The sequence below is a fragment of the Haliotis cracherodii genome, unplaced genomic scaffold, assembly GCF_022045235.1.
Source record: "Haliotis cracherodii isolate W230 unplaced genomic scaffold, xgHalCrac1.p SCAF_1, whole genome shotgun sequence".
Taxonomy (NCBI): domain Eukaryota; kingdom Metazoa; phylum Mollusca; class Gastropoda; order Lepetellida; family Haliotidae; genus Haliotis; species Haliotis cracherodii.
Genome location: NW_027266264.1, coordinates 47,207,057 through 47,219,817, shown reverse-complemented (window position 1 = coordinate 47,219,817; position 12,761 = coordinate 47,207,057). Strand labels below are relative to the sequence as shown.

The following is a 12,761-nucleotide window of genomic DNA, read 5'->3' as shown; positions in this document are numbered from 1 at the left end:
CAAAAATCAGATCATGGTTTGCATATAAATTATTGTTTTGTAGGTCTAGCTACGCGAGGAAGATCTAATATGATATATCCCCTTTCCTTGTAAGCTGGGATGTTATTATTTATCATGAAACAAAACCTTAAATTACGGAAAATCCGTATTGTACTTCCAATCGCCCTAACGCAAAGTATTGGATGTTTATCCCATCTACACTGTGAGTGAAATCTGAACTGAGTGTTTGAAATTAATGAATGAATGATATATGTATGGGTTTTATGGATTTAAAAGTGCTCAAAATGTTTGAATGTGTGAAAATAGTGCTATGAATAAATGATTGATTATGAAATATCTTTTTGTCTATACTACATGGTTATCGCAAGCTGGTTTCAGACACATTACAAATGCAACAAATATAAAAAAAAATGGCTACGGGTCCTCCAAATGTGTGTACGAGTTAGCCAGATAATGATGATTCAAATCGGGAAGGGGTCGGACGGGAACTTCAGGTACGGGTTAGACATATTCGGTGGGTACGAATATCCGGGGGTACGGATGGTCTAGATGCAAGGCCGTTGTCAATTGTATGGGCCTTAATTGCAAGTTGGTATATAATGTGAGGTAGCACGGAAGTGTTTTGGACGTTTAGCCAGTGGTTAAAGGGAGATAATCCTAACGTCCTTCACTGACACTCATCAGCACTGACAGCGCAGCCTTGAACACCGACCAGTGTTCCATCAGACACCGACAGTCAGCAATGCAGTGAGAATTTTACACGGATATAAAATCACAGTTCACCCACAGTTGATTAATTGTAGGGAGTCCAATGATAGCTGATATACCTTGAAAGCGAGTAGTCAATATTTATGGCATTATTTACTGATTCATATAGTTACAGACCGGATTCGACGTAATAAGCGCCCACGGCGATATTTGCTAATATATTGGCTAGTGAACAATCCCAATTAACACCCATTCCGGTTGATCAATGTACCCAAGACTTATTTTTTCGTGTAATAATACGCACTCGTGTGTTATATGCACCCTTAATTATGGGCAATTAAATATTCTGGAAAATATATCTGTCGTGTATAATACACACAGACTTTTCTTTGTATTATTTCAGGTTGTCATCATAAACCATGAAATAGACGATGTTTTAACTCTGGTTTTTTTTCACAAAAATTATATTCTAATAGGAGACCTCTATTATAAATTTTGAGTACGCCCTGGGCGCCTATTATGTCGAATACGGTAATCATAAATAATACATTTATCTGATTTGTTTGCTTTCTGTTTTTTATTAGTGACTGAAGCTCCTGAAGTGATGATTTCAAAGGTGACATATGTATGTATATAATTATACTAGCTACACTATGCATTACACTAAATGCTTTATAAAGTGTTCCATATTTCTTTCATATGATTTGTCAGAGTTGCAACTAAATTTATTCATTAACTAATTGAAATGTATTTCAATCAATGTTTTCTGTCAGTGCAATGTAAAGTGTTAGTTTATACTGTTGTCGTTATCTGGTTGTTGTGGAAGCAGATGACATCACATGCTGTTTGATGATGACACTCAACTCCACAATGATGTTTCTGCATTACACTGATGACCCATATTACACTCACTAGTGGCGCAAAGCCTTAATAACTAGTGTTTTGACAATGATTCTGTAACTCATCCGATGGACCTGCAGTTCTACTAAAGAACTACATTAAACATTGTTAAAGGCAAAAAACACCTGGTAGGTGCTGTGTCTGTCTATTTCAGGACAAATCCAGGTTGAAATGTTTTGAAAATATGTTAGGTTTGCAATACTTTTATTAATATGAAGGAAATTAGAAACTATTTTGGTTCTGTTGTGTTCGCATTGTGTATATTAATTCAAATAATACAATTGGGGTTTGTCAAAAGTAAAAGTTTATGAATATTATCAAAAACCGTGCAAAATATAATTGCTAGCTAGACATGATAGTTGACTTAAGTAATATTTGGTATGCCTAAATGTTATTGACTATTTTGAGCACTGGTGATTGATAAAATAGTGTTTATCTTACAGAGAAAGTATATTATTACACAGGTAGTGCTTAAATTGAACTACCCATTGGATATTCAAAGGCCCCTTATCCAGGCTACAGATAATAGCCAGCCCTGTTCTTCGGGGTTCAACAAGAAACAATACATACATTGCACTATTTTAATGAGTTTCCAGAATCTGCCCTGTGTAAGTATGTGTGGTGAATGTTGTTTTATGCAATAATTCAACTTTATCAATAATTGAGTCTAGACCAGGCAACAGTGGTTGATATTACGAGCAACTTCCCATCCCACTGGGGTAAGATGACATGCAATCAGCCAAGTCACTGAGTCTGACAATCCGTCTCATCTAAGTGACCTTCCTGTAATTCTCGTACAACAAGCATAGGTGACTTAGGATCAATTCAGCCCCAGAATCCCACAGGGAGTTCTGCTGAGAGAACAAAAGCTGACTGTGAAGGTGGTGATCTTGTATGTCATGGTGGTGATAAACGTCCATGTGTGTAGATAGAACAAAGCCTAGCACGGCAGGTATGCCACAGCATGCACACAGAGACAGACTTGGCCTCCTCCAGGTGATGGTCTTGTCAGCTGGGTAGTGCAGCTATGTCAGGCACAAGTCCGGGACAGCTGAACCTCATCCACTTGCAATGATGTCATGTATGTTTACATTCTGAAGGAAAGCCTTATACACCTACACATCAATTATTGAAAATATCTGAAGGCCATTGGTATGAATTGACAAATCTGAAAAGGGTTACATTCAGCAACAAAGAATAGTGAGACAGCTGGGTATTCTATGTAATTGTGTATCATTTTGGGGGCGAGTGATTATTTTTTTTCATTATACAGGTAAATTTCAAATTTTGTTCAATGAATTATTTGCCAATAACTATGTTTAAGGTGTACTTCATCAACACACAAACTATTTTCTTTGTCTGTAAGTACTATATGGCAATGAAAATATGTGAGGTGGGGTGTGAAATAAAGCTGCATTATTGAAATGCCAATCTGTTCCCAGTATACATGTAACCATGTGAAACTGATACACATATTACATACACAAATCAACAGACATGATAACACAAAACTTCTCTTACCGTATTCGACGTAATAAGCGCCCTGCTCTAATATTTGCCCTGCGATATTTGCTAATATATTGGCTAGTGAACAATCTCAATTAGCACCTCTTCCAATTGATTAATGTACACAAGACTTATTCATTTGTGTATAATACGCACTCCTATGTTACATGCACCCTTAATTATGGGCAATTAAATCCTGGAAAAATATGTCTGTCGTATATAAACATTTCAGGCTGTCAGCACAAACCATGAGATTTACGATCTTTCAACTCAAAATAATATTCTAATAAGAGCCCCCTATTTCTAATTTTGAGAGTGCCCTGGGCGCTTATAACATCGAATACGGTATCAGTTGCAATGAATATGCTTTAGAAAATGCTCTAATTCATCATAATTAAACATGTTTTAACTACTAATACCCCATTTGATGAACAATTCTAAGATGTTTCACTAAAAGATCAATCCTGCGATGAAGTACACATATTGAGTTACGTCATAAAATATGGCAAGATGAGGTCAACCATCCCTTCTGCCGTGGGATTATCCCAAACATATATATTCAAACCACGGTGTCCCTGGCACAGTAGCCACCAAGTGGTTGGCCTGCAAATTATGGCAGTGTATGGGCACAGGCTTGAGCGATCCTTGATGAGTTTCCCAACCACGTGTACACCTGTTGCTCAGTATAGCGCATTCAGCAACATACTGCAGTCAAACAGGACATCCGCTGTTGCTCTTCCTCCACCATGTTAGTCCCAAGGCCATGCCACGTCAGTTATGGTATCATGCAGGGCAAGTAGCTCGGTAAACTCAGTATTTCATGGCTTGCAGTTGCTTCAGTCTGCTAACACTAGTGGTGGAATTAAAGTTGCTAATTTTATGACAGAAAACACTTCAACTCACAATAACCAGTAACACTGAATGTCGGCTTGTTTACATGTGTTAGCTCGGTCCACCATGCGCTGGTGGAATATTTCAAGTCACATGATTAAACTCAAGCAAATTATTATGAAAACCTAAATATAAATCCTTCTTATTGCTGCATGGGCTTATGGATAACCACACACAGAACGGATAAAAAAATGTGACTTAGTCGAACTATAAACTACCAATCTTAGTTGTGTTTTATTATATTCAAAACATACTTTGTCTCATAACAATGGGGTACAGGTGTATTAGGTGGAACAGTCGATCAGTTGGCCCTGTTCGTGGAATTTCAATTTAAGGCACAGCTTATTACAGGTTTCTTGTAAGCGAGTGAGTGAGTGAGTGAATGAGTTGGGTTTAACGCCGCTTTTAATAGTATTCCAGTCATATAGCGGCGTGTGAGCTTAATGTGGGAGGAAAGCCTGAAGTGATGCTGGTCTCAGACGTTTACCACTTCGGTGAAACCCACGAGCACGGGTATGGTGCGGTCAAACCAAGAAACATAATCGGGGCGAACCGGGATTCGAACCAACAAACATAGGTTTCTGGCGTGCCCAAGGGACGCATCTCTGCACAGCAATCCCGGTGCCTTAGACAGCTGGGTCACTTGTTCCCCCTTCTTGTAAGCATCATTGTGCTTTAACAATGATAGTTTAGGGAAAAACTTTATTTCTTAAATAGATGATATGGTGATACTACACCACAAACAGAAAGTATGAGAACATGTTTTGAGTTGAGAATAAGATCAAGAGCAGCTTCATTTGGAATGTCTGGTTGTGGGTTTCATGAAGGGTTGTGTGGACTCCTAGGTGGACCTGTGTACCATGATACAAGTATCCTACTGTGAGGTCATGTATTGATACAAAATGATACAAGCATCCTACTGTGAGGTCATGTATTGATACAAAATGATGCAAGCATCCTACTGTGAGGTCATGTATTGATACAAAATGATGCAAGCATCCTACTGTGAGGTCATGTATTGATACAAAATGATGCAAGCATCCTACTGTGAGGTCATGTATTGATACAAAATGATGCAAGCATCCTACTGTGAGGTTATGTATTGATACAAAATGATGCAAGCATCCTACTGTGGGTTCATTTATTGATACAAAATGATACACCTACTGTGGGTTCATGTATTGATACAAAATGATACAAGCATATAAGGGTGACGTATAATTGTTTATAAATGAATTGACAAAACTAGAACAAGAGGTCTCAATCCACATTTACTAACTTACTTAATCTACTTGGTTGTTTTTGTTTGGGCTTCCAACAAAAAATCTTTTTCAAAATATCATATCATTTATGATATCACAATATTTAGAGCTGCATATTTGTTGACAATAGGTTGATCATGCGCCAGATATTTGGAGTGTCTTGTGTACAGACATGAACATCAAACTTCAACAGTGTGACAGTGTTGAGTTAAGACTCATTGATATGTCAACTTGCATGCCTGTATTTCACTACAGATGTTTATAATGTACAATGCAGGTATCACATAAAAGACAACCCTATAGACTGGTCACAAGGGACTAAAAATATACTGAATACTCAAAGAAAAATATAAATGATAACATTTGAGTGTATCACATGTACTCAACAGCTTCAAACCTATGGAGCACTGAACTTTACTATCAAGACATATGTCATATCACAACAAAATGTGTCATAACAACCTCAGTTTCAAGCACGTTAACCAGGAAATGTCCAGCTACGTGGAACATCTAGAGTCCTTGGGCCTGATCCACACAGTGTATGTAGCAATTGTCATAGTTTTACAAACATTTCGTGGATCAAGGTCCGCAGGTTTCAGGGGTGTTTTTCCCAGATATTTTTGCATCCATCGTCAAGGGACATTTACTCCTGGGTTTCAAGGATGTCGAGTGAGTCCTGTGTAGGACCTGGGTACCCACATGACTACCAGGACCTGTGTATAGTCATGTGATATATTGTTTAATGACAAAAACTCACTATAGCTCAGTGGTTTCACTACAAGTCGCTAATGTTCGAATTTTTTCTGACGATGCACACATTCCTTTTGACTTGTATATGTTTAAGTAAAGATAAAACTTCAGTCAGCTCCAGTGAACACATAATTTGATTGTTTGATACATGTATCTAAATAGTTTTAGCCAGGGCTGCGGTAAAACAATTACCAATCAGACATTTTGTTCCCAACTCTTGAGATTTGCAGTGGGTCCCGGGGTAGGGTTGGGTAATAGGGGGTTGGGTACCCGGGTAGTAAATTTGGACTCGTCCCAGCCCTACATCCTATCCATGTAAATACAGTTTACACCTTACTTGTGAATATGTATAATAAAGATATTAGTTTGAAATGCTCAGAGTCATTGCTCATGTTGTATTGAAGATAGGATGTTGGAGGGCATACATATTAGCAACATAGTGTGGTTATATGTTGGTGGGTGCATGCACAATGACCAGATCAGTGACTGAAGAAGTAGGCATATTCAAGATTCATGGTTCCTTTAACATCAGTTTATCATATATGTCTGAAACTACTTTCTTTGCAACATTTCAGCTGTATGAGACACACCAGGAATGGAATCGGTGGACCTTACACAACACATACAGACAATCACGGGGTAGCAGAACACAGGAGGACCTTACATATGTGACATGGTCAAGGTGATAATGATTTAACCAAGCTGCCAGAAGCAGGTGTGCTCCGTGACCATGATGCATCTGAGTATTGAAGAACTGACTTTCTTCAGGGGCAGATCCAGCATTGATCTGGAGGTGAGTATTCTGTGTGAGAATGACCATTGTCCTTTGTTATGGGGTGAGTGAGTGAGTGAGTGAGTGAGGTTTTACTCTGCTTTTAGCAATAAAACAGCAATATCACAGTGGGGGACACCAGAAATAGGCTTCACACATTGTACCCATTTGGAGAATTTAACCTGGGTTTTCAGTGTGATGAGTGAACGCTTTAACCTCCAGGCTACCCCTTTGTTATGTAGACATGTTCATGTTAATGCTACTTTTATTAAGACAGGACAACATGTTTTGTATTGCCCGTATTGAGCATCCTGATTGGACAACTGCAACATCTGTCTAGAGTGTATAAAGTATAATATTTTACAGAATAACAAGGTATTGTGAGCTTTGAACAAATTAATATATCACAATATGATAGATTTAATAAAATAAATTATTAGTGAAACTGACATGTGTAAATGTATAGATATGTGACATGAAAATATGAAAACTTGGTCAGAGCATAAAGTAATGATTGTATGTCGTATTGTTATCCTAAATATTCCGGTTAATAGCAGTTCAGACAAGTATAAACTGAAACACATTATATACTGAAACTGACAAAGCCAGGTGATGTGTGGCAATATAACAAGATTGGAAAATAAAATAAGCTGCTTCATCTGAGCCTGAAACTCACCTGACAGGTAAGAGCATTTGCTGTGTTTATACGGGGGAGATAACACACTGTACTCTACCTTCCTTGTTTTGTCACACGCTTGAATCAAGTAACAGTGTTATGTAAAATGGAAGTGGTTGAGTGACAAGTGTGAAATGTAGGAGCGCTCCATGATACACTGTACAAGTACTTGTAGGTGTGTGTGTGTGTGTGTGGGGGGGGGGGGGGTGCTGGTGCACTGAGGCTATGAAGTGGGGATTGTTTCATATAGACATCTATAGACACTAAATGCTATATTATTAAATATTATTATGGTATTGTTGATTAATAAGAATATTACAGCCTTTTGATTGAATGCTCTATATGATTTTAATCATGACAACAGAGGCCATATAATAGATTATCTATTATCTATTATATGGTCTCTGATGACAGGGAACATTTGCTGCACCCATTTTCCATGACAGTGACTGTTTAATGCTTGGGGAAACAGACTCCCTTTGGGGTGAAAGTACATGATATAAACATCCTTGAATATATTATTACCATTTTTTAGATCAAAGTTACATATTGTGTTGTGGTTATAGTTTACTAAGACTGTCCAAGGTAATTGTTGCTGTGACTCATCATCACCCATAGAATCATCCTGTGACGTACTCACAAGTGATACATCAGACCAATGAAGTCCTGACATTAGCGATATGCATTCATCATCACCTCCGAAATAGTCTGGAATTATGTCACTTTCAGCAAAGGATCTGTGCGACAGTGGAAATTAAGGCTCAGGTGTTCTCCATGCAATCAATGGGAATCACTGGTATGTTGGCTCGTTCTTGTTCTGTACTGTCTAATGGAGCCCAACAGGGTGGCAGATTGATTAACCCTACAGCGTGTGACAGTCTTTCCTCTTTGCTGTGCTGGTGGCCATGTGTGAACATGCAGACTGCACTCAACTGATGAGTGGTTGTTGTTGGTGGACATGCACGCATACATCTTTCATTTGAGAGTAGCAATCAGAACACAAATGTTTACATGAACTGGTCAAGGTAGGACTGTACATTTATTTATTATATGGAGATGGATGTTCTCTATCCATGATCGTGCAACAAGTATGACCCTCAACCGACATCAGTATTTGAAGCTTAGATGAAATACACCCAGTTGTAAAGGGGACCATGCATGTGAATAATATCATGGCACCACAAACTGTCTTTGCTTGGTGCCCACCACTGTGGTTGAGTTTTTCATGAGACCGTGTTCTTGAAATAACGTAAACACTGATTGACTGCTTCCACATTCATGGGGAAACCCCTGGGAATTCCCTAGCACGAAAACATACATAAGCGTTCTTTCTGATCATTTAGAACCTTTATTCCTGGTCGCAGCATTTCAGCATACATTGAGAAGTGTTAGAGAGAGTGACTGCATGATTGTTCAGCGAATATCCTCGCTACGGCCCATCCTAATGAACAAACGAAGAAATGCACATCTAAACTATCGTAGTATTGACTCGATCCATGTCTAGGCTGACATTGACAATCTACCTTAGTGTCTGTTTGACGCATCTTTATTCACCTTTCAATAATCGCCGCAGGTTCATTACCAACTTCAGAAATCTCTCCCGTCACATTTATCGTGTCGGCCATTTTGACGTCTTGTATTTGATGTAAAAGGTTCATTAACAACTTCGGAAATCTCTCCCGTCACCTTAATTGTGTTGGCCATTTTGACGTCTTGTACTTGATGTAGATGTATTATGACGCCAGTCATTGTGACTGACTTACTAAGGTAGTTCTTTACAGACCTTTCTCATCTAATGAGGATATGATTTGAACACATGTGTTGTAAGATGTTTCTGAAGAGCAAGTTGTGCATCCATACGCTCATGTAACCTCTCTTTTTGAGGAACTATTTTATTTTATTCCATGATATAGCTGGCTGTTGTATGGCTGTCAGTGTAAGCATGAAGTCAAACGCACTAAATAAGATTGTGTTTAGATCTTGGCATACATCCTTTGAGCTAAGAAATTGTCATAAATAAATTATAAGAATTGACTTTCGCTTTGTATGAGTTAATTGGAGTATGAACCTTATTTCATGGAGTGAGGGCCAAATTGTATGAACGTCGGAGCTTGCGAGCTCTTACAGTTTGACCCTCTCTCTATGAAGGTTCATACTACAATGAACTCACACAAAGTGAAGGTCAATTCCTAATTGTACATGTATTGCGAAGGCATTGTTCTACAATGGGGCAGTTACCAGTGAGCCATTCAAGTAAAATTTCTGGATGATATATATCTTATGAAACCATATCAAGTTTAAATCAGTCAATATTCAGGACAAAGCTCACAATATAATGGACTTTACAGACCTTTAACTAGTACTTTGATAATCAATGTGGCAGTGAAGCCAGTTATGTAGAAATGTGAATGATTTCTTGATTACATATCAAACTGATACTGCCCTGGTACGGGATTCCATTTTGCTAATGTGATATGTTAGGAATAACATTTTTTATTACACAATACAATTTATCTAAAAACTAAAACCAAAATCTTTTCTATTAACTTTTCACAAGGTCAGATTATTTAGTTTTGAGACAAGTCATTGACCATACCCATATGAGCACACACAATGTCATCAAGGAAACAACGCCAATACTAAAAAAAATAACACTATGAAGACAGTTGACTTATGTTCAACTTCTTTATTCTTTTAACTCACTTGCTATGTAAGTCATTTGGGGCTGACCCGTGTAGGATCCGGGTCAGAATAGGTCTTCACAACCCGTGCTTGCTGTAAAAGGTGACTATGCTTGTCATAAGAGGCGACTAACAGGATCGGGTGGTCAGGCTCGCTGACTTGGTTGATAAATATCATTGTATCCGAATTGCGTGTATCGATGCTCATGATTTCAATCACTGGATTGTCTGTTCCAGACTTGATTATTTACAGACCGCCGTCATATAGCTGGAATATTGCCAAGTGCGGTGTTAAACAACAAACAAACCAAGCACAAAACTTTTGGGGCTGCCCAAAAACGTCTATGCCAGGCTTCAAACATAAAAGAATTGGTTCTCAGACAATGGCTTTTGAAAATATAGTGCGGGCGGGCGTGTTTTTTTGGGGGGGTGGGGTGGTCGAGCTAGTATGTAACCAAATTTAAATTTGTTAACAGTGACTTTGACGAAATCATGTTGTTCCTAAGCATTGGAGCATTTCACTGGCAGGGGCATTTGTTCGAAATGTGAAATATTTAAACAAATTTTAAACAAAAAGTGTGGCAGACTTTATGATGTACTTTATTTCAGGATACTTAACAATAAGAAAGTCTGTTCAGCTACCCAAGAACTCCTATGCTATGAAAGTAATTTTGTTAACCCCAAAACAAATACATTATGAAACTTGCAGACAAGGGTTGAATGTGCATGTCCACCATGAAACTATAAGTCACAAGGCTTTCTGTCCTTTGTGTTCAAGTAGTACTTGTATTACTAATTAAGTATATGTATATCATCACTAGCGGTCACTGAACAATTTCTTATTTGTATTGTTATGCTTCACCAACTGTATCAGAAAGTATTTACTGCAATAAAACAATATCCCACTTTATGTCAAGTAATCACAGAAGTTTCCAAACGTAATAATTTTCTCATGTTTGTTCTCCATGATATGTTGAATCTGTTCAAAGCCTTAGTCAATGTGACTTCATAGTTTTCTTTCGACTGTGAAGTGAGACAAGAAACAGGTGTATGCTCATATTTGTTGTCACATCGACAAAATCTATAGTGACAGTACTCGTCGCTGGCCATGCTGGCTCCGCCGTTCGTCTGGATATAACGACAAGGCCTTTTATCCTCCATGTTTTGCAATTACTGGTATTATACACAAGGTATGGACAAGAACACCAGCAATATTCTTTACAGGTCCTGGGTAAGAAAACAATAGTTAGATATCTGAATGTGAATGGTACATGTATCTGGATTGATGTCCTACCTGTTTCATATTTTAGCAATGAAGTATTGAGCAGGAACGGTGTGGAAGTTGTTTCTTTGCAAATGCAGAGCATTTTGGCAGTATAGGGCATGTTGGCTGTACAGGGCATGTTAGCACTACAGGGCATGTTGGCAGTACAGGGCATGTTAGCACTACAGGGCATGTTGGCAGTACAGGGCATGTTAGCACTACAGGGCATAGTGGCAGAATAGGTCATGTTGGCAGTACAGGTCATGTTACCACTACAGGGCATGTTAGCAGTACAGGGCATGTTGGCAGTACAGGGCATGTTAGCAGTACAGGACATGTTGCAGTACAGGGCATGTTACCACTACAGGGCATGTTAGCAGTACAGGGCATGTTGGCAGTACAGGGCATGTTGGCAATACAGGGCATGTCGGCAGTACAGGGCATGTTAGCAGTACAGGACATGTTAGGAGTACAGGGCATGTTAGCAGTACAGGGCAAAGTGGCAGTACAGGGCATGTTGGCAGTACAGGGCATGTTGGCAATACAGGGCATGTCGGCAGTACAGGGCATGTTAGCAGTACAGGACATGTTAGGAGTACAGAGCATGTTGGCAGTACAGGGCATGTTAGCACTACAGGGCATGTTGGCACTACAGGGCATATTGGCACTACAGGGCATGTTAGCACTACAGGGCATGTTAGCACTACAGGGCATGTTGGCACTACAGGGCATGTTAGCAGTACAGGACATGTTGGCAGTACAGGGCATGTTAGCAGTACAGGACATGTTAGCAGTACAGGACATGTTAGCAGTACAGGACATGTTGGCACTACAGGGCATATTGGCAATACATGGCATGTTGGCAGTACAGGGCATGTTAGCAGTACAGGGCAAAGCAGCACTACAGGACATGTTAGCAGTACAGGACATGTTAGCAATACAGGGCATGTTGGCAGTACAGGACATGTTAGCACTACAGGGCATGTTGGCAGTACAGGGCATGTTAGGAGTACAGGGCATGTTAGCAGTACAGGACATGTTAGCAGTACAGGGCATGTTGGCAGTACAGAGCATGTTAGCAGTACAGGGCATGTATTGTAGCAGGTTGTTATGAGCATTGCATGTTTTACGATTAGATTTGTACATTATGAGAAAGTAACATATACTGAACAACAAAAGTTCCTGTTACATTGAATAACATTTAATGCAAAGTTATGTTTTTCACCAAATCTGAAACAATTTCGGTTTGCAACAGATAAAGACTCCTGTAAGTGTTCAAATGGTTTAATTTACCATACTGACTTCAGAAAATGTGCCGATTTCATAAAAAACATGAACATGCCAAAATGTC

At 39.0% G+C, this 12,761-nt stretch overlaps 1 protein-coding gene across 1 annotated transcript; it reads left to right on the top strand.

Moving 5' to 3' along the window:
- The first annotated feature begins 11,780 nt into the window (after positions 1 to 11,780).
- On the top strand, positions 11,781 to 12,524 carry LOC139456033 (seminal vesicle major clotting proteins-like). The gene has a single exon (XM_071237548.1). The coding sequence runs from the start codon at positions 11,781 to 11,783 to the stop codon at positions 12,522 to 12,524; it is 744 nt and encodes a 247-aa protein (XP_071093649.1).
- The last annotated feature ends 237 nt before the right edge of the window (positions 12,525 to 12,761 follow it).

Bases quoted from the DNA above. Each gene is read 5' to 3' on its own strand.
- LOC139456033 (XM_071237548.1), top strand. From the start codon at position 11,781: ATGTTAGCAGTACAGGGCATGTTGGCAGTACAGGGCATGTTGGCAATA.